At 36.1% G+C, this 27,666-nt stretch overlaps 1 protein-coding gene across 1 annotated transcript in view; it reads right to left on the reverse strand.

The window, feature by feature from the left end:
* The window catches only part of LOC114352517 (zinc carboxypeptidase A 1-like), a 33,428-nt gene extending 16,465 nt beyond the window's left edge, over positions 1 to 16,963 (reverse strand). Inside the window, exon 1 of the mRNA XM_028304142.1 lies at positions 16,716 to 16,963. Within this exon, the coding sequence (XP_028159943.1) occupies positions 16,716 to 16,854 (139 nt within the window). The 5' untranslated portion in view covers positions 16,855 to 16,963. The remainder of the gene's footprint in view (positions 1 to 16,715) is intronic.
* Positions 16,964 to 27,666: the final 10,703 nt, after the last annotated feature.

The following is a 27,666-nucleotide window of genomic DNA, read 5'->3' on the forward strand; positions in this document are numbered from 1 at the left end:
AAAGGTTACATTTTATATTTCTGGTAATTTCTGACAAGACCCGACAAGGCGCAAGTTTTTCAGGGGCGCAGTTTTGAAAGCTCGCACCGGGCGCATAAAAGGCTAGTTACGGCACTGGTTCATTGTCTGTTCAGTTATTTAAGTGACAAAAAAGTAGTTTTCATATTACTTCATTTTCCACCAGTTCATCCATTATAATCTGAGCAATATCTATAAAACCTTCCTCTCACGAAGCCCAGGTGTATCTACGCCGTGTACAACTTCACGACAGCTTATACACAAATGATTAGCCACTTCACACAAAAAACAGAATCTGAGTCGAATATTCACATATAGTCCGATCGCCGAGCACGTAGAAGTTTGGCCAATGACCCCAAGCTACCCATCCTTATCGCTCGCGCGTAATTATACCTATTGCTGTCGCGATTGTGCGACGGGCGGCCGCAGTGAGTGTGCGAGCGCGACAGCAACACAGATTCGTGCGAGCGATAAAGATGGATAGCTTGGGGTCATTGGACGAAATTCTACGTACTCGGCGACCGGGCTTTAACAATGATGTTTAACGATAACGCAAGCAGGCAGCCGTTTGATGTAACGCGAGTCGCATGGATAACTGGATGACCTTCACTTCAGTTTTCAATGACCCCGTCTCATTCACTGACGGGTATGCTCCAAGCCATCCTATTGGCTGGCATGTTTGCTCGTTTCTTCTCGGCCACAGCGACACTGCTAGCGCGCGCGGGACACGGATGTATCTNATTTATCCGTTTTCAAAGCTATTTCTTCCAAACATTGTTTTTATTTCACACGAAAGAGAGAAATTCGTTAACACTTTTTGAAATTTTGAGGTTAGGTTTCAATTAGATTTTTGTTCACTGTTTTCACTATTTACACTTTGGTCTTTTAATGAGTTAACAGCAATTGCGAGGAATTAGCACTATTGGAGTCCAGTTATAACACTTTTTAGTCCAGATTAGCAAAATTCACGAAAATATGCAAAAAGTTGTCGGAAGTATAGACTGACGCGAGCGCGTTCCGTTTCACAATAACTAGTTATTTGAAGCATCTGTCATTATAGTGCGAAAGTGAGGGTTCATTGTCTGTTCAGTTATTTAAGTGACAAAAAAGTAGTTTTCATGTTACTTCATTTTCCACCAGTTCATCCATTATAATCTGAGCAATATTTATAAAACCTTCCTCTCACGAAGCCCAGGTGTATCTACGCCGTGTACCAATATCTCCACGACACACAATATCTCCAATACACAAATGATTAGCCACTTCACACAACAAACGGAATCTGAGTCGAATATTCACATATAGTCCGGTCGCCGAGCACGTAGAAGTTTGGCCAATGACCCCAAGCTACCCATCCTTATCGTTCGCACGTAATTATACCTATTGCTGTCGCGATTGTGCGACGGGCGGCCGCAGTGAGTGTGCGAGCGCGACAGCAACATATGTAGATTCGTGCGAGCGAAAAAGATGGATAGCTTGGGGTCATTGGACGAAATTCTACGTACGCGGCGACCGGGCTTTAACAATGATGTTTAACGATAACGCAAGCAGGTAGCCATAATTTTACATTGACATTTTACATTGACATTTTTTTTTTTTAATCATTTGACATTTATATTATTGAATCCTATAATTTTTGCACGTCTGTGATCAGACTAAACACATCATGATCCTATTTTAATATTGTCACCCTGTATTACTGTGTTTTTAGCAAATAAACGTTTTGAATTTGAAAAAAAAAAAAAAAATTTAGCCGTTTGATGTAACGCGAGTCGAATGGATAANTTCACTTCAGTTTTCAATGTTCCCGTCTCATTCACTGACGGGTATGCTCCGAGCCATCCTATTAGCTGGCATGTTTGCTCGTTTCTTCTCGGCCACAGCGACACTGCTAGCGCGGGCCACGGATGTATCTTTTTCGTTTCGTCATCGCGTTATTTGATCGCTAACTTAGAGCGGTCGGTTGATAATTGTTTTGGATCATGAGTTTCTAACAAAACATATTATTATTTTCCAGTTTGCCAACACTTTAAAAGTCAATAAATGTATGAAAATGATGAATCATCGAACTTGTATAACTTTGTTCTGAGTGGTCCTACAACTTTTGTGCCATATTAACTATTGCTCCAAATAGCTAGTTCTAACAATACGTACCATAATTTTTTGTTGGCCGGCNAGAGCGGTCGGTTGATAATTGTTTTGGATCATGAGTTTCTAACAAAACATATATGTAATTATTTTCAAGTTTGCCAACACTTTAAAAGTCAATAAATGTATGAAAATGATGAATCATCGAACTTGTATGACTTTGTTCTGAGTGGTCCTACAACTTTTGTGCCATATTAACTATTGCTCCAAATAGATAGTTCTAACAATACGTACCATAATTTTTTGATGGCCGGCACTTTTAGAAAAGGCCCAAAAAGAATGATGTCCTTTGGCAAGCAGGTACCTTAGTAAACTTAAAGCTTAGTTATAACAGGATATTGCAAAATTCCTACGGGAACGGGAGTTAGCGGGAAAAAACATTTGTATGAAAAAATCTAAACTGCGTAAGATAGATGAAGGGGGTAAAACGGGATCCACGCGTACGAAGACGCGGGCGGCCGCTAGTATTGTAATAAATTATACTCGTATATAATAACTTTAGTAAAATATTTTTTTTTATTTTTACCTACCTAATCGTTTTTAAGTTTTTATTTTTTATGCATACGCTTATTTTATAAAAACATGTACAAAAGTTGTTATTATTTTAATTCTGATTCAAAAGTAATATTTTTCTTTTTTGTTTAACCTTAACAAGATGTTCAAACTTGGTTTCAAAGAATAACAAATTATCAGAACAGTAATAATTTATACATACCGAGAAGTCATTTACATAAAACTTCAAGTAAACATTTAATTTTCAAATTCTTTTTATTTCTTGTGATTTTACATCGATTGCTAATAAGACGACATTATGACCTAATAAAATAAAGTCAAGATATTTACATTTTACTGTTTCTACATTGTTTATAAGTAATAAACTATTTAAGATTAAAGTACCTACTTAAATAAAATTAATAAAGAATTTTATATAATTTGTCTTGTAGCGTAGTAAATCCATATTTTTTTTTAAGATTTAGGTGGGTACCTAGTTAACCCTTTACCTACGGGCCCTTGGAAACCAAAGTCGCCTCTCAATACGGGGTATTTTAACCTATAAAATTGTTTGCTCCACTTAACATCAATATATTTTAAAATTTATGAGACTTACGGTACTGAAATTTGGAATATTATATTCTGCAACTAATGTAGTTTCATAATCACAAGCGCATTTTACACTTAATTTGCAATTTTATTGTTTTTTTTTCGTAAACCGTGATTTAGTATTGGCTTTGCCAAAATTACAATAGATGCCACCCGTATTGAGAAGTGACTTTTGACTTGGCAACTATAGGTGCCTCCCGTAGGTAAGAGGTTAAAGTTTGGTAAATTACAAAAGAATACATTACTTTATTTAATTTATTTAGAATAATTAGTTAAATAATCAATTTAAAACAGATAACTACTGACACAAATAAATATCATAGTTTAAAAGTAATAACAAAAGCTTCTAAAAGTTTCTTGGTGAATGTTACCTCCAAACTGTTTTGTGGAATTAAAATTATATTCATATTTAAGTTTTTCTTTTAAACAAAGCTTTCAACTTAATATTTTAAAGATACTTAATTGCATCTAAAATAATATGGCAGGGCTTATACAAAACTTTTGTTACACTCTTTGGAACTTCTTCATTTGTATTCATAGTAAGATTTACTTGAGCAAAAATAAACTTTAAGAACTTTGTTAATGATACAAAGTACGCGGCACAATGAGGATTAAAATCAAAGTATCGCTTCCTTTTAAAGCTTGAGAGTAAGTTTGCTGTAAGTAAACGAAAACAACTTAGATACTTTGCAGACCGGTATCAAGATTTTAGTAGTAATGAAGTTAATAGTTTTCTGAATACTTTTATTTTAAAATGAAAATTCTGCAGCAAACTAAGTAATGGATTATTCGGATTTCATTTGTTTTTTAATGTATTTTTCTTAGTTATTTACATTCGCCGTGTATTGTAACGTATTCTTATTCGTACGATTTAGAGTTCAGATTCGGAATGTTAGTTTGATGCATCTTTCAGCTGCTTCTTTTATTTTCTCGTTGTTTGGTCCGCGCCCATTACACGATACCACGGGCCGCGCTATGACGAGCGTAAGCCGATTTGTGTCGGTAACGAGTAACGTACACGTTACTAATAGGGAAAATATGCCAAAGGCAAGGCACCGTAATATTCAGGAAATAATATCAAAGCCTTGGGAGATTTTGGGCTAACAATGAGGACTGACAATCAAAATGAGGTATAAATAGAGACAGGGTTAAGATTTATTTTGTGTACACGTGCTGGTGGCCGCTTACGTGTATGATCATGTCAAAGGTGGTTGAAGGTTTTTGGGATGAAAAAAATAAGTAATATTCTAATGAGCAATCGGAACAAAACAAGCAATTTATCTTCAAATTAATTAAATTCTAGTCCACTAACACTTTGTTTCGACTAATTCGATCGGGCCGCATAATCTCATTACGGGCGTCTCATCTGCATGCGGGCGGCGCCGGAGCCGATACCTTGCTGTCCAAAGGGAATCCACGTATGGGATCGATAATAGCATCAACCCGGGACAGATTCTCGCAACTTCAAAGTAATTGCCTAAACTTCAAATGGGTAACCTAACCGCATACCTAATGAAGTAATAACAATGTTTCAAAAGCACTTAGATTTTGTTGCTGGCTGAGAAATACATAATTCAATCAATACAAAAATCCATATTTGCAAAAAAAAATGGAGGAAACGTGATAAAACTCGGATTGGACTACCTCGCAAATATTCCCGTTCAATTAAAATACAAATTGGTTCATTAATATGAGATATCGCGTTTCATACATAGGTATATTCAATCCAATTGATAATCTGAGAAGATTAAAATGAGAATTTTAAAAGACATTTAAAAGTTATCTGAAGTGAAAACTTTATAATATTTTTCAATATATTATGTAAAATGCAATAAAATCCCTTAATATAACATATGTATACCTGTCATATATTGCTTATTTATTTTATCATTAATAGTAATTTATTATCCCTCTTAATTCTAAAGATAGACACATGTCAACTTTAAGTAAAATAAGCTTTTGCCTTAACTACGAGTAATATGACCTTACCCTTCAACAGACAATGCAAGTTTAAGCCGGGCTTAGGAGGGTTTAAGTATTATGTTATCACTTGGTCAACACAATAAACGTGTCACACCATTAATGTCTAGAATTAATCACTTTTCTATTCACAAAGATGAAGAAACACAACACAAACTGATGCTCCTATTATTTTACATTATATTTCATAGATGCCTGACTAAGGTGGTATAACACACCAGCAACCACAGTAAATAAAAATCAACATAAGTGATACACACGGCCACACTGTTAACTATCCATTTCCGTTTTTAGATTCCGATAGAATGAGACGACATGACAGGCAATGGATATCAGTTAACACTGTTGCCGATGGTACAAATGAATAAAATTGAACTAGAGCAGTCATTTCATAAGCAAAATCATTGCAATATATACGTATATAAAGGCAGTCAATATTTTTTCTATCTCAGTAAACGAAGCATTTGGAGGATATAATAAGCTTGGAATCGGGCCGCTGTTTACGTTCCCGCACTTGGGGGTTATTATGCAAAGAAACACCTTATCTGGTGTCGCCCTCTGTCGGCCGCGGCTAATCCGGTTAGGTGAGACGCGTTATCTGATTACACGAGCGTTTTCCTTCTTTTGGAAGGGATTCGGGACTCCAAGGTGACTTACAAAAATAATTTTGATATAAATAGCAACCTCTGCTTTCAGTATCCTAAAGTTGGATGTAGTCATATTTACTGGTGGTCTCTAGTAACCGTTATAAATGGTATACTAATAGTTTTTCACGGCACTTTTATCGAAATAAAGAGAAGAAAACAAACCAAAATTGTTATGAAAATGTCAGGAATCGTATGATTTACAATTTTATGAACTATCTAAATAATGGAGACATCCACCGTCGAATATATTTGTAGGTATAATATAGTTTCAAGTGTCCGTTTATATTGTACATTCTGGATGTATGATGTACGTTCGAGGGCGGCTGCACTGACCTGGATTGAGGAACAAGACGCACACAGTGTATGCAAAATGGAATTTGTGCATCCGAATACCGACCCCTACACAGCTACAATAATGTATGCAGAATATACAGACAGCATAAACATCGGTGGCACTCGCAACTGCCAAGTTTATTGCATGTGACTATGGGAAGGAAAATATTAAATTGATTTACCGACTAACAATTCCCATAGAGATATTTTATTATGTTCTTTTCTAATATTACAATATCTGAACACAATATAGGTACTCGAAAGATAAGGCAGAAATAAGTATATTAAAATGATACGGATATTAAAAATTATTTGAAAATATTGATGCAGACTGCACATACTTATTCTTTGTGGTATCAAGGTAGAGTTATTATATTCTGACAAGCCGTTTCTATGAAAATTCTGAGAGCAATGCAGATTTGGGAAACCATCTCTTTGAGAAATATGCATATTATTTTGAAGCGAATCTCTCTACCAAGTCAGACAAAGCAAGATTATGTAATTGGTAAATAATGTAAATGTTTTCACTTTAACAGGGTTCTTTTTTGTATAAATAATAATAAATATCTTTGGACAATCTCATACAGCGCCATCTAGCCCCAAAGTAAGCAATTAATATGCTTGTGTTATGGGTGCTAGCTTAACGGATATACTACTTATATACTTTTTTTTTTTCATCATTTCAATTTCTGCCCGGCCGGGAATCGAACCCGGGACCTCTCGGCATAGTAGTCCGTTCTGAACCACTACACCAAACGGCCGATTTACCTAGGTATATAAAATACAGAAGTTTTGGTGCCATAATACTAAAAGATTGTCCATCCGAACCGTTAACCTATTCCACGTGGCAATCAAATCAATCAAAGACAAGTCTTTTTCCTTTTCCCTATTTACTTGTATGTGGTGGTCAACCCTCATCTCCGATAGCCATAATATTGCTTTGCTTTTGTAAAGAAATTGACACAAAATCATTATTATTGGAAAGCATGTTTACTGGATACTTCACCGGTTTACTTTACTCGGATTAATAAGTTAATAAGCCAAGGAAGCAAAATGCCAACCTATTGTGACAAAGAGAGTAAAGCATGAGCGTTACAATGTTAGGAAAAATAGGATTACTAATGTTTGGCCAAAAAACGTTTCCCAAATTATCACATCGCAAACAACGTTTCGCAAATTTTCATTTGGCAAATTCTCATTTGGCAAAGCAACTTATTGCAAACTTTTAATTCGCAAATGTTTTTTATGGCATATTATTGTTTAGCAAATTATTGTTTGGCAAAGTATGGTTTGCCAAATGTTTCATTAGGCAAAAATATTTCACGACAAACTATTTACAAAATAATTTGATTGGTGCATAGAATAGTATACAAATTAGCTTATGGTTATTATTTTGTTTAGTGGGGAGTTAATATAAAATTTGTTTTACATTAATTTCCTTATTTCATTCTTTGTATCGAAATTTCCAAATGATTCATTAACAATAGAGGTGATCTAGCGCTCGGCGGCCGCTGCCGCGGCACGCTTCGCTCGCCTTCGNGAATGATGTCCTTTAGTATTATTTCGAGTTTTTTCCATTACGTGCCTACATTATAATTCTGTGGTGTTACTTAGATTTTTATTAGTTTCAAATCACTAATTTTAAAAACTCCTTAGACCAATGCCTGTCATGCAATTATCATCGGTATCACCACCATCCTTAGATTAAATAAAGCCACCATCAATCAACTATTCCCGTGATTCTGCTTACATAATATGAGTTTTCGTAGAAGGTTGGGTATTATCCCGGTATGATAAGTAACTTACCATTTTTTAATGAGAAGAAAAGAATGTAAGCTAGAGATAAGTTAATATGCAAACACATTCATGTAAATATATTTTTCTGGTCATTAGACAAGATAAATTAATTATGTACTTGTAGGTACAGTCGCGGAATGAAAAGGTTCGCCACCTTAGTGTCGGTTTTCGCTTGCACTAGGTACTGTAAGAGTCAAACCTGCCAACATAACAGTGCAAGAAACAGTGCTGCTAACATTTAAATAAATATGACGTTTTCTGACGAATAAGGTTTTGCTTGTTTATTTTTCTATCCCATCAGTGCAATGCAATGATGACATTGACCAGTTGACAATATTTTTTTTATTTAATAGAAATAATAATGGCAGGTTGAACCAACAAGAAGGATTTAGTTTATCAATCATATTAATCTTCTTGACAAGATAAATCGTCAAACAACTTTGATCTGAATAATTTTGAACTTTACTGACGAACAGTTAAAGATAATTTTCTCTAACTCGAGATTATTCTGTAACATAGTTTCAAAAGGTAATATGTGCTCGCGATTCGTTGAAGGAATCAATTTGAAAACTGACGAACCTTTTCATTCCGTGACTGTACATTAGGTGCTTCTATTTTCCTTGTTAGTGTTATGTGTAGTTTTATTAAATACTAGCTTTCCGCCCGCGTGGAATTTTGTCTGTCACAGAAAAACTTTATCACGCNGAATGATGTCCTTTCGTTCCAAATTAAATATTTTCAATTTATTCGCCGTTCAGCCAATGTTCGTATATTATTCAGTTTCGTTTTTTAAGCTACCTACATGTATAAAACAAAAATAGGTACCTACAATGAAGATTTGTGTTTTGTAGTTTATAGTAGCTAAATTATAGTGAAAGTTTTGTCAAACAACTTCTGCGAGAACAAAGCCCTCTCAAAGTTTAATAACGTCCGGGTGACGTCGCTCCAGGGTCCTGGGTCGAATTAAGAATTTAATCTCCACTTGGCCTGAAGTCCGGACTGGTGTGTCAAGATGACACTCGGAAGGAAGGAACGTGCAAAGGATTTCCTAGCAAAAACAAGAATGTTTAAAAAAAATTTTTTTCGTGACTATTTATCATCCATAGTTCAATTGATATCGGTATTGAAATAACTTACAATTTCTTTTTTTTTCTACTTTTTTACAAGACAAAAATGTGCCTGGTGGTTTTAAGTTATACCTAACAGGTTAAAGTTAACATACCTACCTACTTTAATTTGAATCTTCTGTCGTGTCGACAGCAAAACTACACAGTGTTGCCCCAAAATTCCGATACAAGAGTGGCGGAGAAGGAGCAGTGGAGAGTTTAAATTTGATCTAGTATACGTCAAAAGTATGGTTCATAATAAGAGCATGAACAATAAAATTTATCTGTGTGACTAATAAGTCATATTTATCTACTTAAGTTTTATAAGTAGCTCACATAAAATGCTGCTACCAAGAAATAATACCAAATAATTGTTCGTATATTTCCTGCGGACAAAGTTTTAAAGTTTTTCACGATGTTAAATATAAACTTAACTTTGAGTTCCCTTAGGATAAGCTGTAATCTGGCTTAATCTAGTCTTTGGCTAGACGCCCACCCTCATCTTAGACATTTTATACATAGCGGAGAATATACAATTATAATACTCTCTGTATTATGATAAGACCTCCTTAATTGTGCCTTTTCATTGTATTTCACTAATTGTTATTGTATTTCACTATTGTTAATTTTACTATCAGAAATAAATAGAAATATATTAAGAAGGGAGACAAAGGAATTAAATTATTCCAAGAATTATTTGTAACAAAATAAATGTGGTTTCAATACTTAGGGCCCTCGACCACGGCGACTTTTTGTAGTGAACACTACGAAAAGCGCTACTAACGCGCGTTAATCGCATTTGCAACGCACTAGAGAAGCGATGCCAACGCGTTACAGCAACGCGAATGAATCGATGCAAACGCGCGAAATAATGGTAGAATGGTGCACATCTGCCCTGTAAGTGCCTATTCACTCTCGTCTTGAAAAGGCCCGGATTATAGTCTTCGGGAAAGACAGCAGCAGGCAACGAAGCAAGAAGGCAGCTAGTGACCGAATTGCGACTGTAACGATGCGAACGCGCGACAGAATCGCTACTGCATCGCTACAAAAAGGGCGAGGGGCCTTAAAGAGCATGAAACGACGTATCACGTATTTCTTAATAACGCGTAACACACTTTGTTATTACCTCTACCTACGGCGCAATTCTATACCCAGAGCCTGTTAGGTAAACCTTTATTTTGTTTCAAAAATAGCTAAATAATACATAACTTTTCGGCTATTAGACTTTAGCGTAACTTTTCAAGTTTTCCTCGCATTTAGTCTGTGATTAACTCTGAAGACTTCCCTTTGTTGTTTAATAAAACTGATCAGCGAGGCACTGGAGGGTCCTTACACGAGCCTCGATTGCCCGCGGTCGACAAGCCAATTCTCACCTTATAATGAGAGCCAGAGTGTCCTTTGTGCTCTGCAAATTCCAATCTCGTGAAGCAAGGCCACTTAGCAAACTGGTGGATAAAAATAAGATAGATCTTAGACCGTTTTAAGAACGTATTAGTGGAACATCAAAGAACGAAAGTGCCGTAAATTGATGATTGAAAAGGTACCTAGTGAGAAAAAACTAGAGATTTTAAGTCTTGGAGATTTCGCAGCAAAATCAAAGTCAGGCAAAATATAACTAAATACTTTACATCTTTGCTTTCTTAAAACATGGAGTATGATAATCTTCAAAATGCAGCCTTCGATCTTATAGAGTTAGGTAATACAGACGTCTGGGGCGGGTTTAAGTTTGAATATAAAACTACGAGCGCACCTGTTTGACACAATAAGAGAAGAAAATTCCAACATTTTATATTTTACAAGTGATTTTAATTAATAAATATGACATTTAAACTTTATTTTAAAATGTTAACTGTTACTGTCGTTGTCTGTTGTCGTCACGTAGAAAGGTGTCTCATCATTTTAATTTTTGCCAGTAGGAAATTATTTTACGTAAAAATCTCGAGTAGCAATGACAATGAGCTTTTTAACCTGTCCCTAGACACGCAGCATGAATATAAAATAACTAACTCAAAATGTTGAATAATTTAAAAAAATAAGGTAGACAAACTTTTGCTGGAACAAAATTAATGAAAAATGAGTTACTTTTGTTACATTTGCATCTATTTATACGGCTCTCTTTAGGGTAGGGGAGACCACGGTGAGTTGTAACAGAGGAAAGTTGTGACATAGTAGATTTTTGAAAACCCATTAACATCAGTGTGCTCGCAACAGCGCGCATTTTGTTAGCTCGAGACTTGAACTAAAAAACGTGCACACCGTGCACTGTTACGAGCTCGAGCAACAAAGTCACAAAGTTGCTTTCCTGTCTGTTTGTCCCTATGTATGTTATCTTTAAATCTACGCAACGAATTTTGGTGAGGTATTTTAATAGATAGAGTGATTAAAGTTCGCTAGTAGTTAATAAGTACCAAATCGACAATGTCACAACTATCCTCTGTTACAATTCACCTCAGTCTCCCCTGAGCTATTTTTATTCCGCCGGGACCTTGATGTAACTTCTGATGAGGCTTTCTGGGCCGGCTAAAAATTCGTTTTAATTTTAAGGTTACCGTTACAAGATTTATATCAAAAAGAGGGAAAGGTTCCTCTTAATTTATACGAAGTGTCAGTAAAATTTATGGCTTGATTAATTCATGTTCTTCATTCTTTACCTCCTTAACAAAGCTTTTGTTCTTTCGTAGAGCTTTTGGGAAGCAGGAGTGCTCTTAGAGAGTAGCATAATCGCCATCTAATTACGCAGTTTTACCTGCAATGTGTTTAAATTCAATATTTAATCTTCAGAATTTGCTGTGTACTTTTGGCTTTCACAATTTTTTATTCATTTTTGAAAGAATTGTTTTATAAGGTAAAAGATTGTGAATTTTTTTAAAAGAATGTGAGCGTTTATGTAGGGGAGCGAGGGGCTTGTTGTAACAGTCTTCATAAAACTAATATAATCTTGAGATCTATTGATTAAATGTCTACTAAATAAAGATGGATGGAAGCTGTAACTCTTCCTGTACCAAATGAAGTAAAAATAATACCATAAATATTGGTCATTATTTTACAATCAATTATTTCCTAGAAGAAGTGCGGTGTTACAACTTACCTCGTGCTTGGGGCAAGTTGTAATATCTACCGGGGCAAGTAGTAACGCCAAAAAAACGACAATAATACCTTTAATCATTTATTCTTTGCTTGTTTTTTTAATAAATTCACATCTTTTAAAAGTAAGTTACATAATTCTTATCAAAAATCAACGTAAATACACTTTTTTAGTAAGGGATACCTAAAAATCAACCCCCTTACTAATAAAACTTACACGCTCGTTGATCAGTGTTTTAAAGTGACGTTTAGTATGGAAATGTCATTTCAAAACAGTGATCAACAACTGTGTAACTTTTTATTAGTAAGGGGGTTAGTAATTAGCAGTCTTATTTAGTTAAACACTACTTATAATTATATTGGCACTTTTAAATCACAGTGATTAAATTATTGATATCTAAGGTATGCTTCGTAATTATTAATTTTAACATGTTACAACAAGCCCCCGCATTTTGTTACAACTAACCCCATGGTATGATTTTTAACATTTATCAAGATAACTATTTAAACAATTTAGCAATCATAAAAACTGTTACACACTATCAGAGATTGATAAATTTGAATGGAAATAAGATATATAACATTTGAAATTAGTCAGTAATAATAACGCAAAGCGAAATTTTACGACAGTACAATTTTATGTTACCTGGCAAAAAAGAAGTACGTGCACATTTCCGCTCACTGCGCCGGCCGGCGGGACACTAGCTATGGCAACATGATACGGTGCGGTTTATAGGTTAAATCGAGTCAAAGACATATGTCAATTGTGTTTAAGATCCTAGTGAAAAGAGCCTGTTACTACTTACCCCTGTTACAACAAGCCCCTCGCTCCCCTACTTTATATCATTTTCTTGGTTCATGTTCTGACATACGATGACACACGATTTTTTACGACTTTCGTCAATTTCCTTTCGCCAGTTTATCCGTATTTGCTCTGTATTTGTGTAATTTAAAAATACGAGTGGCAATACACTTGAAAATTGTGCAATTGATAATTATTTTTCACTCTACAAGTCTTTATTACACATTTAACAAAATAAATACCTGCCGTAATGCCGAAAACCCAGCAAATTCAAAATGCCAAGTTGTGACAACGTTATGCATGGCTTGTTACATGTCGCTATAGAATACCGATCATTCATATCCTGAAGTGTTCGGATGATTTAGTTGTTGGCTAGAACTAATGGCATATCTTACGTTCTCGGCTCTAAATCACTTTTAACTGGTGGCCTATAACCTATAAGGCTCGTGCCACGATGTGGTTAGGTTTGTGATAGAAATAACTGAATTATCATGGAATAATTTGAGTTTAAGGCGCATATGGACTTAGATTGCTTGGAATACGGTGTTACATTTTTCAGTACTTGAAATCAGAGACGAAAGATTTTATTGCCAAATTACACAAGAGATAATTATAAAATCGTATTTATTTAGGCTTTTGTTAGTAATAAATTGTTTTTAAAGATTCAAAGATTCAAAGATTATTTATTCACCGAAATAATGTGGTACAATAAAATATGTGGTCTTAAATTAAAGAGAGGTGCAGCTTATCTCACCAGCGTAGCTGGCATGTGAATTCGTGCATAAAAAATCATTATTATATTTAACGATAATAATATTGCTGGGTGACTCAAATTCCAGTGTTTGAATGAATAATGTATGCGGCAAATAACATACCAATAAATAGGGGTGTAAAATCTTTTAATGCCAGTTCTTGGCTCGAACTGGTTTTATTTAAATTCTTCTGGAAGACGCAAAAGGTCGTAAACTATACTGCCTAGTTTTACGCACAAAGACATTTATCAAGTAAGTTTTATATACCAATATAAGAAGAAAACAAAATACACTTTAGTGCTGGTCTCTTCTTTTTTGGCGAAAGAAATAATTTATTGCAGTCGCGAGCAGGTCATCCTACCGAAAAACCACTCGAATTACATTACTACAAAATATATTAAAAAACAGTTGTTTTTAATTGAAAAAGCAATTTAAATTAAATGTATTTTTCATGGATTCCGAGAAGATAAGTATTTTCGTAAACAGTTTTTCATGGCGTAGTCAATATATTTTTTTAATAGTAAAATTCCTAAAGCCACTTGCGTACCCACCTACTCTATTATGAAGTAATCGTTTTACCTGGAGGAATATTTTTCAATGAACCCTAGTCTATTATGTACATATGCTATGTGTGAATAATAATCTGTACTCTAAACCTGAATATTACATTTGACCTAAGCAACCGTAACCGAAACAGCATTTGGCTCTAAGATTATTAAGTAAGTAGCTTTCACTCAAAGCTCTTAATATTATTTATGTATGTCATTAACACGTTATACCGTCTTAGTAAAATGCTGTTTAGGACTTTGAAGGGAAACCATTTAACATCATCATATTATCCATGATTTTGGGCATATTTGGATCTGAAAATTCTAAAAGACTCGTATAATAATAGGTAAGGAGCGAAGACTTATTATAAGAGTTTCGTATACATTATTGAAAAATTAGACAAACGAAATAATTTCCTTCTAAAACCCATGAAGCTAAAATAGCAAGTAAACCACGATATTTTCTATTAATTTCACTAGATAAGTTCCCGATCAGATCCAACCCAAATCCAATTAAAATAATCTCTACTTGAGCTAAATACCTATACTTTTGTGATAAACACAAATAAGTATCTATTTCAGTGTAACTTATTTACAAGTAAGCACTTTATTTAAATCTATATATATAAAAGAAAGTCGTGTTAGTTACTCCACTTATAACTCAAGAACGGCTGAACCGATTTAGCTGAAAATTGTCAGGGAGGTAGTTTAGAGCCAGGAGAAGGACATAGGATACTTTTTATCCCGTTATTTATTGCCATTAAGGCGGAACCAAGTTCGCCGGGTCAGCTCGTACAATATAATGCACACTACGTGACACGCAACAGCGACAGTTCAGCGACTAGACGCGACGACAGGCTGCGTTCATATATTTTCGACTTTGTGACTCTGACGTCAAGTCTGTCGTCATAACGACAATGTTTTAACAGCATTGTTGTGTTCCGGCAGTTAGAGGTAAGATAGCCAGTTCCTCTGTGGTTGAGGATTCTGGGTGAAGCTCGCTTCCACCTTTGGCCTGATCGTCACATACCATCAGGTGAGATACAGGACAAGAGCTTCCTCGTTGTGGTTAAAAAAAAGTGTGCGAAGCTTTGAACAAAATATATGAAATTGTCAGCCACAGCCTAACGTCGCGTCTAGTTGATGTCGCGTGTCGCCTAGTGTGCGCCGACACTAAATCAAGTTCGGCCTGATGTCGTAGTACACTCGTGTAGATGGAATGTATAGACTGCGGTCTAGACAGCTATGGAGATCGGTGGTCTAAGTTTAGACATTGTAGAGTTTCCTAATACTTACTGAACTCTCTTCTACACTCTACTAACTCAAAATTCGATAGAGAATACTATCACAGTGCGCGTGGACGCACAGGGTGACACACGAACCAATCATAGAGGTCTATTCAACGCTGTGCGTTCGTTTTGTGCTTCACTGAAGCAATCATCGTTTGTGAATACGGGCGTAAGTTTATCTTTGTTAAAATATCTCACATAGAGGAGAAATAAAAATAAATTCTACTACTTATACATAATGAAGATTTCTGATCCTATCAACAGCAAAAGCTTGAAGCGTCGCATCGGAGGACGAACGAAGATCATCGGCCGGCGGTCGATCTCCGACCAGATTGACCGATCGGTCCCATATTGTGCCTAAACCACGATAGTCACTTGTCAAAGTAGCCACTTACGACGTTACGACATTGTGCTATGCCGATATTCAGCTATTTACGACTTCGATTAATCGAAAATTGCTTGGCAATGGAAAACGGCTTCCGTCAGTTAATATTTCATCAGAATTTAGAATGATTCATTAAAGTAGGTATATTAAGTACGCAAGAAATGTATTTTTAGAATCGCTTTTGATATATCTTTGGAAATAAATGTTGGATTTTTTCCTTATTAAAATGAAATAATTATACTTCTTCTTCTTCTTTGGTTTATGGCGATGAACTTGCGTTTTTTCGCCACTGAGGGCACACTATTCCGCCAATGTCACGTGCGCAGCTTTTACACAGTGTGGTTATAAAAATAAATAATTTTGTAGCTGCAATTTAAGCAAATTTAAATACCTAAAACAAACAGACATCACAAATAAGACAACACAATACATGAAAATAAAATATCAACAGAACAAACAATAAAATTATGGGAGACAAAAAAGGGATGTTGTTGTTGCGGGCGACAATTTAGGGGAAAAAAAAAAAAAAAAANGAAAAGGCCCAAAAAAAATGATGTCCTTTGTAATAAGTTACTTAGCTAGTTTATGAACTTTTCGATACCACGTAGAAAGGTCTGAAGTGGACACTTACCACGATTCAACATTTTTTTTCATTACACGACTCAAAAACAACTTTCATATAGAATTTTAGAATTTAACATAAGCATGTTTAACCATTTTCTTACCTCGTCTCAACGTTTTCTTGTCCCACGCAACTGGTCGAATCTTCTGCTCATCCACTCTTCTTTGCACGTCCAATATCAACACCGTGTGGTTCAGGCCCTTGGAACTTAACTGCCGGTGGACGTTTAGCTTGTTGTCCATTTCGATTAGGAACAGAGCTCGCTTTGGAGTCAGGCTCCATATTGATATTTCTAAAATAAGAAATCGAGCAAATGATCAAATCAGCCTATAATTTTTTTAGGAAAGTAGTGCCAATAGTGATGCCTGGCTATCTCAAAACGAGAAAAAAATTGCTTTTCTAAGCTACCTAAAGATGGCGCTATATGCATATTAGATCGTGGTGACGGCGTTCTGCCGTAGAGACACATCCTAACGACCTAATGGTTTCTTTCTGACTTTTGTATATTTTCGGGGGCGTAGGCTTGGGGGGGGAAGGGGGGGCCATGGCCCCGGGCGGCATATGAAAGGGGGCGGCGGATAAGAAAAAAAACATTGCATGAACAAGNTTATCTTTAATCCGCATTTTGGCAAGGTGAACCGGTGTACAAGCATGTCCAAGACGCAAGCGACAGATAATGGAAACAGTCCTTTTAGATAAGTGGTGATATTTAAAGAACCAGGGTCTTGTGGGAATGCTCTGTTGGATGTCTGCATGAAATAATTATAATTATTTCGCTTCGAAAATGATTCAATCCCATGACATTTAATTTGCCTTTTTAGCGACTTTTGTATAAAAAAACATTCGATATAGGCCTTTGAAATGTCAATGTGACCAACTTAAATATTTTTCCGGAACATTTTTATTGAAGAGATAAAACAGTATGAACTTTAAATCTGTCCAATAATATCTTACAATACACACATAGCCAATAGATTAGCACTCCAAAGTAAGTATGTACTTAAATCCGAAAGGAAATTGAATTCCTGCGCCTTGCAGTCTGCTCTAGGCAAATTGCCAGGCCTATATTTCACAATGGCGTCCAGTCCCAAAGAATCCCGTTGTTTTTATTGCTGCCCACGTCCTGGATCTAAAAGTAACTGCGGAGTTAAACGGAATTACGATTGACCCCATACATAAAGACACGAATGGGATAGCGCATTGTAAAGTTATCCCATTGGACAAGCGACATACGAACGCTATAAAAAATATTAGCTGGACTTTTGTTGCAAAAAACATAATCCGTAAAGTTTTTTTTTAATAAGAAATGAGTTTTACTGGTCATATTTATAATAGTAGATTTATGTCCTACATTATGGTGAATGGCGTAGTCTCATATTAAGAGGGAGAGATGATATAATTAGACCAAATATTTTCATTCTAGACTTTCACGATTTGCGTTTAGCTGCTACGGATTAGTTAGGCCTTATTCCATTTATAGTTTTACACCTCAGTGTTTAAATATACAGAGTTAAAATATCATTGATGAGGTAAGCACCTGTGAGACGAAGAAGTGCCATCATAAATGAACTATCATCAGAAACCACACTGAAAAGATACACCTACTTCAGAAAATACGGTTGAAGCTATAATTTAAAAATGTAGTGCTTATCTGCCAGAACTGTTACTAGTTTCTTCAGGCAATCAAAGAACCTTAGCAACGAAACAAGGCTCCCAAAATTCCAGCTTTTTCCTTTTATTTATTCGAATACGTCCAGCGACAACCCTTGCCGAGATATATTTTGATGGCAATCAATTAAGGTCTCGTCCTAGCAGTGATCCTCGCCTCCGATGCGCAAGACAGGCGGGAAATAATTAAAATTAATTGCTGATAATTATGAGGATTTGGAAGACAGCCGCGATCGAAGCCAGCCTTGAAGAATGGCTTTTCATGTTGGAGTTCTGTAAAATGAAATAAACGAGCTGGTACTCCTCGGCTACGCTTCGGACAGGAAAAAAGTTTTGTCGTTTCATGCAGCACTGAAATTTTATAAGATGGAGGGCTCAGGTGGAGCAGCGTTTGGTTTGAACTAAATATTGAATTTTCTTCATTAAGTTAAGAGTTCAATAATTGAAGACTTTGTTTTTGTAAGTCTTCCCGTGGATTTCGCAAGAGGCTACTAACGAAGAAATATGCAACATCAGGCCTCTTCAACCCGTTTGATTAGCATGAGGAGTGTATGTAGGATATCCTTCATTTTTCACTCCTGCAGCAGAGACTAATGTTTTATGTAGTTGTTAATGCTTTAAATAGTAACATATGCCCGTTTTCACCATCAATCACTAATTTTAAGGTTCGTTCGTTCGTTTCAGCCGAAATACGTCCAATGCTGGACAAAGGCCTCCCCCAAGGATTTCCACAAAGACCGGTAATTTCCACAATTTTTAGGTTACCCCTATAAAAACGAAATTTCTGTTATGTGTTACTATAGGAGATAGCTTGAAAACTAAAGATTGATGGTGAAAATGTTTTGCATTAAGCTCCTTAAATTGGCATAAGGTTAAGCGTTCACAAGCACAATATTAATATGTAGAAAACTTGATTGATTTCACCAAGAAAACGACCCTTGCGCATCTAACTGACCGATATATTGTTCCGAAGTGATGGGGGAGTTGATTTGGGACGAGCCCTGAAAAGGGTTCAAATGAAAATTAGAATTTATTTTGAATTAGAAAGCTGCTGGAAAATTTCATTGTCAGAGACCTGAAAAAGGATAGATAAATTAATTATCTTACCAGTACTCAGTCAGTTGTGCCACAACAATTTGTAACGCCAAATATAGTAAATGTCTTTGTTCCTGTTTACGATTACTACTTATAATTATTTTCTGTAATATTATTTATGTTTTTTTTTATAAGTAAACTATATTTTTAACTAGCTTTCCGTCCGCAGCTTCGCATGCGTAAAATTTTGTTTGTCACAGAAAACCTTTATCGCGCCTGTTTAAAAATCGGGGTAAAAACTATCCTATGTCCTTTCCCGGGACTTAAACTATCTCTATGCTAAATTTCATCAAAATCAGTTCAGTGGTTTAGGCGTGAAAGCGACACAGACAGAGTTACTTTTGCATTTATAATATTAGCAGGGATATGATTGTAATAATTACAATACTAGTTTGTTCATTAGGATGTCTGTTTAAAAACGAGATTAAAAAACTTTTTCTTCCAACTTTTTAACAGAAATACCTTCTACTCGTATTTAATACCTATTAAGAACAGCTGAGCCGAGCTACGACCTTGAGTGGTCAGTCTTAAGTGATCGATCTCATCTCAAGAACTCCGCCCGACCTCGAAATCAAATACCTATCTAGCTTAAGAGCGATGTTATTACGTACTATATTGTGGATGCATTATCAAGCTAATAACACTGATATTATAAAGGCGAGAGTTTGTGAGTGTATCTGTTTGTTACTACTTCACGTCTAAACGTCTGGATTTTAATATTTGGTATGGAGCTAGCTGACACCCGAATTAACGCATAGGCTTACTAATCTTTGCCATAGCAAATAAATCAGTCAAATCATCATCATCATCATCATCATCATTTCAGCCACAGGACGTCCACTGTTGAACATAGGCCACCCCCAATTACTTCCACATCGCACGGTTGGTAGCGGCCTGCATCCAGCGCCTTCCTGCTACCTTTATCAGGTCGTCGGTCCACCTTGTGGGTGGAAGTCCCACGCTGCGTTTTCCGGTACGTGGCCTCCATTCCAGAACCTTGCTGCCCCATCGGCCGTCAGTTCTGCGTACTATGTGCCCTGCCCACTGACACTTCAGCTTGCTGATCCGTAGGGCTATGTGATTATTAAGATTCAATCTACTTCTGCTAACTGTATTCGAGTGAAAACTATAAGCACGCGTTACTTCTAACAACTACTTTTTCTTCATAAAATGACTTTCGTCCATTAACTCACCATGCTATGATACATCAGGCGACTGCGCCGTAAAACTTTTTCTCCTTAATTTTCCACACAGACATCTAGCACTAGCAGTACCTCTTTTTGGAGTACCAAGAGTTGGCAGTTGAGTAAACATAGATAATAGAGTATTTGCGGAAAATATCTAGTTATTTGGTTTTATGAACTCTTCCATGGAAACTTTCAGATATATTGTTTTTATTAGATTTAGTGCTGTGTTTTTGCGTTGCGGGAAGTAAAAGTTGCGGGAGTTGAAAACTTAGGCTGAGTTGCACCACCTAACTTTGACCGTAACTTCAACAATAACCGGTGTTTTTGTATGGAGTCTAATAGATTTTTGACGTTTATCAAAGTTAAAAAAAAAGATGGCGCAACCCAGCCTTAATATGTCTATATTTGAATACCGTACCGTATTTTCGAACTCCTCTTATTTTAATTGCGGGTTCAACTTTTTAACTTGACTTTCATTGGTTAAGTTTTAATTAGCGGTCAAGCTGAAGTTCCTTGCTACATAAACTTAAGTGTGTATCGTGCTTATACAGGGTCTCCCTGTAAATATGGATCCCATCAAAAACAATACTTGTCAAAAAAACCATGTCTCGCAACTCAGTTGTTCTACGGTAAAAAGTTGTAAGATCCATGTAATACCAAGTCCAGGCCAGGAAATCTTTAACGTTTTACATAAATTTATTGACCTGGCCATCGCACTAAATAATTTAATTTACACGCGTTTTCATGCGATGCGCCTTTATATTTATATGGTATCACAAAGTTATTTAAGTAAGTTTAAGAAAGTAGTTAAAAATCAGTCAGTCAGTCAGTCAGTCAGTCAGTCAGTCAGTCAGTCAGTCAGTCAGTCAGTCAGTCAGTCAGTCAGTCAGTCAGTCAGTCAGTCAGTCAGTCAGTCAGTCAGTCAGTCAGTGACAAAATTAAGAAACTTTGACCCGTTATAATTCATAAACTACTGGTTCAAATTGAATGAAATGTGAAACATACCGTGTCTTTACAATGCCTGCATGGATACTGAAAATTCAGTCTTCTAGTTTTATCCACAACGAAGTTACAGGGGGTCGAAAATGGCTTGAATTGCTTCGAGAAAAGGATAGTACGGCCGTGTCTCTTTTTTGCTCGTCTTCTAACATCTAACAAAAAGGATTGATTTTACTGTTGAAATGCAACAACTTTCCTACTGGAATAATATTCATATTCAATAACATTTATAAAAACTTACTTGCCAATAATAATTTAAGACAATTTGTATGAAAAGGTTAAATTATTTTGGAAGGTTCTCTTGGGGATAGTTGTTGCATTTGAGCCGTGAAATTAATCCTCTTTGTTTGATCCATACACCCACAGGGACTACCAGTGTCATCAATCAATATTATACTCGTCGAATATGCTATCATAACAGTCCTTATCATGTTAAACAATATCGCATTCGCTATGTGCTTACCGTCAAAGTACAACCTCTCTGTATTATATTAATGCGTATTACCTCCTGCATGCCTGTGACTGCGGAATTATCAAACAGAATTTCAATGGGAACAGACCATCAGAGCCCAGCACACGATGCGTTGCGGCGGCGCGTTGCGCGATACGACGAAATCTTTGCGTTGCGATTGCGATGAGTCGCAACGCAACGTGTGCTTTGACTCTCAGCTCGGATCGAGGTTAGAGCTGACTCTACAATTAATGACCTCATTTCGAATCATTGGAGTCGGAACGGAATTGCAATCGGCTCCGCATAAATGTGTTACTGAAGCTCGGATTTCGATATCAATATGTTATGTAGAACTGTGAAAAATATTTTGATTATGTTTATGCTTCTGAACAGTTAAGAAAATTCTTAACAGTTTTTGGTTCCAAAATATTGAGGGCTTAGAAAATATAAAATCGAAATGAAATTCGCATTATCCATATTGACAGTAAATCAAAAAATAACTTTACCGGGTTTGATGTAGATTGTACCTTTAATCCTCTCTAGACGCTCTAATAAGACTCATCAAAAACCATTAAAAAAGACCGATGCAGGCTTTAACTCATTAAAAATGTTCCTGTCGGATTCCAAATGAATCACACTTCCCGTATCAAAAACGTCTCACTTTGTCACTGTATAATTTGATTGTAATTAATTCCGAGGCACCCTAACTCGGCGGAACCCCTCATGTTTCAATCGATACCCTAAAGGGGCTGGGGACTGACGCATTTAAAAATTGTTCCCAAGTGACACCGGTGTACAGTCGACGGCTTGTACATTTTTGATGCAAAGTATTATGACATCTACACAGCTGTGCTACAGTATAGGTAATTGTCACTGTAAAAAAGCGAAGGAGATCTCATCATCATCATCATTTCAGCCATAGGACGTCCACTGCTGAACATAGGCCTCCCCTAATGCTTTCCACGTTGATCGATTGGTAGCGGCTTGCGTCCAGCGCTTCCTTGCTACCTTTACGACGGATTAGCAAGCTGAAGTGGCAATGGGCAGGACACATAGTACGCAGAACTGACGACTGATGGGGCAGCAAGGTTCTGGAATGGAGGCCGCGTACCGGAAAACGCAGCGTAGGAACATCCAACTACAAGGTGGACTGACGACGGAGATCTACGAGTATGTTATGTAACCAGTATTGGAAGAGGAACAGGTTATTTACACCGAACACGAAAAAGAACACCAAAGGCATCTGATTTAGCTCAGTTGAACTAAGACTATATTATTATTGTACGTACTCTCTGAAGAACATAATTTAAGTGAGATTTTGTAGGCCAATTATGACTATCCAACATTAAAAATTCTACATACCTTCTGGAGTGACAACTATTATGGATTTAAATTACTGAAAGGAAGCTAAAACATTATGTAATTCCAACAATGATCCATCACACACTGCACCATGCATCTTGATTTTTTATATATAATAAATGTGATGTTTAGTTCAATGATTATGTTTGTTAAAGTCAAAGTAAGATGATGGTGCGACCCAGCCTATGCTTATACCGCATCGCGAACTCGCTATAAATCATGAACCCATACCATAACAGTTATTTGTACACAGATTACGTAAGCAGAATCCATCAACAGAGGCATGTGTCTCCAACGTAAATTGCTTTCCCTCTGCTTCATAGATTTTAATGCTGGCATTACGCGTCACTGTATACCTAATACGAATAGTGACGTTTAGCCGACTTGATGTATAAGGAAATTAGATTTACAAGGATTAGGAAGATATTCAAATTATACGTGTCTCTTACTTTTACTCGCAGCCTCGCCTGCGTGGATATCTCTCTGTCATAGAAAGACTTTATGGCGTTTTGTTTTCGTAATCAGCAACACGATAAAACATACAAATACCCATGTTGATTTTCATTACCTAAAAGGGGTAAATGGGGACTTTTTACCCCATTTCACCCTTTTAGGGGATGAATTCTGAAAACCCTGAAACACGTGTTTATTCAAACGGTAAAATTGTTTTACTCTTTGTAGAATAACATAAATGATGTGTAGTTCAATGATATTATGTATCATTTTCTACCTGAAATATCGCTCCGTAATTTTAATGATATAATAACCTATTTATAGCTTAATACTTTGCAGATTAAAACTGATTATAGCTGATGAGTATCGTTCATAAATTGGCCGGTTAATAGTTCCAGGGAATCGGAAAGTTATACAGAGAGTACAATAGAGTTCATGAATCATACAAACCGGGATGTTGGGGTCAGAATTTTGATTGGGAAGTGTAATATTTGAACTCTATATTTGCAGATATTAACAATGAATTGGGTGTAATAGCGGAGGTTACAGCTTTGGTAAATGATTTAATTTGACCTCCGGCTTAATATACCATTGAGTAGGAAATATATATGGAATCAAACTACATAATAGCCCGAAAAAAAAAAAAAACAATAGTATGAATATGCTTCGAAGGAGAATGTTAATTTGTGCGATTTAGCTTTGTCAGACGACTATAATGTTGGCTTATTAGGTTTGATACCAATGGTTGCGACCTTTTCTAAAAACATGACGATAAAAAAGTACGATATTTTTTGTTTAGTTGTAATACTTTGTATCACGACTTCTTTATAACTTTTAGGCTGAGTTGCACCATCTTACTTTAACTTTGACAAATGTCAAAAATCTGTCAAACTCCATACAAAAAGCTCCGGTTATTGTTGGTGTTACGGTTAAATAAGGTGGTGCAACTCAGCCTAAATATTCATAGTACATAGTACATCTATGAATATTCGTAAACTACGCTCTAAATACTCATGTACACACATTCATTACATAACATTAACATATTGGCAGTGGAATTCAAACCCAAAACTGTAGTGCGTACCATACCATGTGCCAGTCAAATAACATTCACATAAACATCGCCAAAATAAAGTTCAGGCCACTAAAACTACACACTAAAAGGTAAAAATCTTTTCCGCAACAACCCGGAGTTTCCCAAATCATGACACTGCCCTCATCCTGTGGCATTAGTAATTCAGTAACTCAGATGGCGCTGTGCGTCGGGTCTGGTACGGTTTCCCGCTTATTTATTGCGGGGATTTTTCATATTTCTACCCGAATATAATATGGACAGAACAGACACGTCACCTCTATTGTTTTCCAAGGTCAGCAAGCAATCAAGAAAAAAAAACTTTGTCAAAGTCAAAAGAAAAGTTATTTATTTCGATTGTTTTGTAATGCAGTTGATAGCACATCAAACTACATTACGTTTGTATCAAAGAAGAACGGTCACGCCCCATACAAAAAAAACCCAGACCCGACAGAAACGAGACATACTTCAGTTTTTTTGTCATGTCTTAATTAGTTAAATTATATATTTTTTATATTCGAAATCTATGTACAACACCAAAATATTACCATTTGTTTTTGTTCAGGCGTTATACAAAAAGTAATACAAAATGCCTATTTATCACCTAAATTGGTAAATGTATGTACCTAAATGTCTTTTACAGTTGCTATGGAATGTATCTAGATGACCTGGAGATACAGCTGGATTATACAGGGTGGTTATACATATGGAACGATAAGTGATCTCACTCGATTATTTTTAAACTATACAAGATATCGAAAAACTAGTTACTGATTCTGAAAGTGCTTCACGAGCTCTTTCAAATGGTACCAATAATAGGTTACAGATTATGGAAGCTGGTAACATTGAATTTTTGGATTTTGTAACTTCTCGTTTCCACCCTGTATAATCCGGCTGTATCTCCAGGTCACCTAGATACATTCTATAGCAGCTGTAATAGACATTTAGGTACATACATTTACCAATTTTGGTGATAAATAGGCATTTTGTATTAGTTTTTGTATAACGCCTGAACAAAAACAAAGGGTAATATTTTGGTGTTACCTATACATAGATTTCGAATATAAAAAATATATAATTTAACTAATTAAGACATGACAAAAAAACTGAGGTATGTCTCGTTTCTGTCGGGCCTGGGTCACAGATGACCGTTCTTCTTTATTTTATTTATCTCGCAATAAGTTATATTACTAACCTACTACAAAGTGTTTTTGAATGATAAATACCGTTGTCTAGACATACTCTTAACAGATAGACACACAAATAAACTACTTGTGTATCAATCTGTCAAGTGTACGATATAAATTAATAACGAAAATCTTATACTTTGATTCCGAATTTCATTTATTAAATGACTAGCGACCCGCCCCGGCTTCGCACATGTGTTAAATTACATATAAACTTTCCTCTTGAATCACTCTATTAAAAAAACCGTATCAAAATCCGTTGCGTAGTTTTAAAGATCTAAGCATACATATGAACAGACAGTGGAAAGCGACTTTGTTTTATATTATGTAGTGATACCAAAAATAAAATACTTAATCAATAACACGAATGTCAATGACTTTTACACACGACCGGAGCCGTCCATTAAATTATACGCACCCCGCAACTACATTTGCATTCCAATAAGTTACGTATTCCTGAGAGCCAGGAGATACTCTGAGATTATGTAGAGCAGGAGGCGGGATCCTCCGGCCCTTGAGACTCACTCCGCGGTGTGGAATAGAGTGAGGAGCAGAAAAACCACCACGAAATTAACACATGAAACTGCGCCTTTGCCCAGCAGTGAACGTCATTTGATTGAAACGAACATGAAACTAGATTCAAATTTATCTATAGATTCTGTCATATGATTAGTCGAAACATCGAAATTCACACGAAACAGATCAAAGGCCAGTTGAAATTGTTTCGAGTTTTGAGTCTCGTTTTTTAAGCCTGGGCGCCGACCACCGATATTTAGTTGACCGATAGTTGTGTCGAGGAAGCTCTTGACCTGTATCTCACCTAATGGTAAGTGATGATCAGGCCGAAGGTGGAAGCGAGCTTCACCCGGAATCCTCAACCACGGTGGAACTGGCTATCTTACCTCTAACTGCCGGAACACAACAATGCTGTTAACATTGTTGTTATGAAATTTACTTGACACTTAGGTAGAAATTACAAAACAACACAAAAAACTGCTGCCTTTGTCTAGCAGTGAACTTCATTTGGCTGAAACGAACGAACTTAAAACTAGTTTCAAACCTAGCCATAGATTCTGTCATGTGATTAGTCGGTCGAAACATTGGAATTCAACCGATTAAAAGCCAGTTGAAATTGATTCGAGTTTTGAGTTTCGTTCTATAATACCTACACTTTATATTTTTCCTATTCTCAGGAATGCATTAGAATATTCTAAACAATACGTTCCGTATTCTCGAGAGCCAGAAGATCCTATTGAGATTACGTAGAGTAGGAGGCAGGATCCCTTCATCATCATCATCATCATTTCAGCCATAGGACGTCCACTGTTGAACATAGGCCTCCCCCAATGACTTCCACATCGCACGGTTGGTAGCGGCCTGCATCCGGTTCTGGAATGGAGGCCTGAAATAGATTGTTGTTTTTTAACTAATCAAAAACCACAATCTATTCAATGGATTTTTCAGCTCCGTAGCTCTGTTCTGTAATAAGCACCTCATTTCCATTGTCATCAACACAAAGGGCCACTGATAATGTAAAGCCTTATTTATGTTATTATAAAAGAAAATTATTGTGCATATGA

The sequence above is a fragment of the Ostrinia furnacalis genome, unplaced genomic scaffold, assembly GCF_004193835.3.
Source record: "Ostrinia furnacalis isolate ACB-3 unplaced genomic scaffold, ASM419383v2 OfSCF1396, whole genome shotgun sequence".
NCBI lineage: Eukaryota > Metazoa > Arthropoda > Insecta > Lepidoptera > Crambidae > Ostrinia > Ostrinia furnacalis.